The following is a 2,540-nucleotide window of genomic DNA, read 5'->3' on the forward strand; positions in this document are numbered from 1 at the left end:
AAAACGACGTTAAGGAAAGTAACGAAATGAACATGGAGGCGAGATATGATCTCTTTCCTTAACTCTAAATATTCGCTCCGTAGTGAGACGGGCACTGGCGAAATATCGAGTCCCAGGATACAACCATGGCAGACGATTCACGCTTCACTCGTGAACGCCCTATCGAACTATAATCTACGAAACACTCTCGGAAATAAACTTACGCTAAGGGAGTTTCTTTGTTGGTTTTGCGAAAAGTAAAAGTAGTGAAAATGAATGAAGAAGAGAGACGATATTTAAAGAGAAGGAGACGAGCCACTTCCCGCAACAGCAGCTGCACGTGGACGGAAATCTCGCGGAGATCGAGGGAAGTTGAGTTGCGAACTTCCTCCGCAAGACTCTCTCTCTTATCTCTTATCTCGTTTAAATATCTGACAAAACAAACTGCATGCCGTTTTTATTTTCTAGACAAACTACATGTCGTTTCAAAATAAAATGCATGTTGTTTTTTGATAATTAAATGGGTCAAACGTTGGGCTTAACAAGACCCACGACCGCGACCGCGACCGCGACCGCGCCCGCGCCCGCGCCCGCGCCCGCGCCCGCGCCCGCGCCGGACGGACGGCGGCGGCGGCGGCGCGCGCGTGGGGAGCCTTCTCCTCTCTCAAGCTGGTTAACCCATGGTGTCATGGGATCATATATAATCAGCTCTCTTCCTCTTGTCACACCCGATGTGGGACAAATAAAATGTCATTTTGACATTCCAATTGGGTTATAATCATAGAGCCCATAACATTTCTTTTCATCTTTCAATAAAAGCCATTGGACCTTTTAATTGATCCAACAGTAAGAAGTATAGATGTCATGACTCTAACGCTTATGGCTTGTTATGAAGCCGTGTGTCGTGTTGTTGAATAATGAAGCGTTAGGTCGAAATAATTTGAGTAAAGAGAGACATCATCGAGCATATCGACGTATGAAGATTGCAGCCAATTCAAGAATCGCAGTGACCGAACAATTTGATTGCCACGTACAGCACCTCTAGACAATAACAATCAATACACTTATTTCAACATAGAAATTAAGGCGGTGGTACTGATAAACTCTAGGATTTCTATAAATGAATCTCATCGTTTCTTAAAAGGTACCACCAAGAGAGAAAGAAAGGATAAAAGATTACTTTTATATACAAGCTTTAGGGTATTATAAGTTTTTCTAACGCAGAAAGCAAGGATGGATTATAAGAAACTTGTTACATACTTCTTCTTCCTCGTTCTTATCATCCTTCCCTTCATGCTTCTACCTGCCACAGCGGCTCCTGGTATGTACACGCATGCAGCTCTTGATCTCTCCTTGTATATATTTTATGGTATAGACATGCATATGTTTTAAGTGAGTCTTAGTTAGAACTTAGAACTATATTAGTTTTTTTCCTGAGAGGGTCAAAGTCTTTTGATGATCTAGTTACACATTAATTAACCACATAATTAGAAGTGCAGCAATTCAAAAGAAATGACATTTTAGTTATTTAAAATATACTCCCTCTTAAAATAGCACAAGTGATAATTTATATAATATAGTAAATTGGAGACAAAATCAACACAGGTAACGTACAAATTTGAGCGAGAAGCGAGTAGACTAGTGTGTAATGGACACGAAGGTATGATACATTCATACATTCATACATTCAATGTCAATTAGTTTCTTTTTGAGGAGAAATTCACTGTCAATTAGTTGTGAATGGAAAAAAATGTATATGATTTCTGACACCAGATGGTACTAGAGTAATAAACCCAAACATGATGTTTGAATATTTGATCATTTTAAAGGCCTCGATGCAAAGGTTATCTTAATTTGTATCTAATACGAATGTTGAAATGAGACAAATTCAGGAAGAGTAGGAGGCATGGAGGTATACTGTGGGAGTAGATGCAGAGGAAGGTGTGCTAAAGCAGGGTTTCAAGACAGATGTATCAAGTATTGTGGCATTTGTTGCAGACAATGTAAGTGTGTTCCTTCTGGTACCTTTGGCAACAAGCATCAATGCCCTTGCTATCGAGACAAGCTTAGTTCCAAGGGAAAACCCAAGTGCCCTTAATCCAATTTTGTTTCCTTATTAAGCACTTTCACAAATAATGCAATAACATGCATTTGCATGCATGCACTGTCTTAGTTATAGTTATAGTAACGTTGGTTACGTTTTTGAATGCTTCTTAAATTCCTTTCTTGTACCAAGCTTTGAAGTATATCTATATATGATATGAGTTAATTTTGTCCCAAAGGAGTTATATACTATGAAAATTTTGAAAGTTATATATGGATTAGATTCCATAAATGAAAGGCAATAAAGAAAATATTGGTCTGACGAATGAGTTAGTTGGTTCAGCTAATCACAAAAAAAAATGTTTTGGTTTAGTTGAACCTCAGTTCGATTAATTCAAATAATATGCTTAGAACAATTACTTTTTCTGTGAAAGTATTATCTTTTTTTATAGAAGTTCGATACTGGACTTTTAACTCCTGAATACATACTTGTAATTGTTTGGATACCAACTTGAATT

General features: G+C 38.1%; 1 protein-coding gene across 1 annotated transcript; it reads left to right on the forward strand.

Annotated features, from left to right (window-relative positions):
* The first annotated feature begins 1,113 nt into the window (after positions 1 to 1,113).
* LOC130496282 (peamaclein-like) lies at positions 1,114 to 2,245 on the forward strand. Its single transcript, XM_056988240.1, has 2 exons — positions 1,114 to 1,300; positions 1,872 to 2,245. Exons 1-2 carry the CDS (start codon positions 1,213 to 1,215, stop codon positions 2,075 to 2,077), a joined length of 294 nt encoding a protein of 97 aa, XP_056844220.1. The 5' UTR covers positions 1,114 to 1,212; the 3' UTR covers positions 2,078 to 2,245.
* Positions 2,246 to 2,540: the final 295 nt, after the last annotated feature.

The sequence above is a fragment of the Raphanus sativus genome, chromosome 6 (assembly GCF_000801105.2).
Source record: "Raphanus sativus cultivar WK10039 chromosome 6, ASM80110v3, whole genome shotgun sequence".
In the NCBI taxonomy this organism is placed as follows: domain Eukaryota; kingdom Viridiplantae; phylum Streptophyta; class Magnoliopsida; order Brassicales; family Brassicaceae; genus Raphanus; species Raphanus sativus.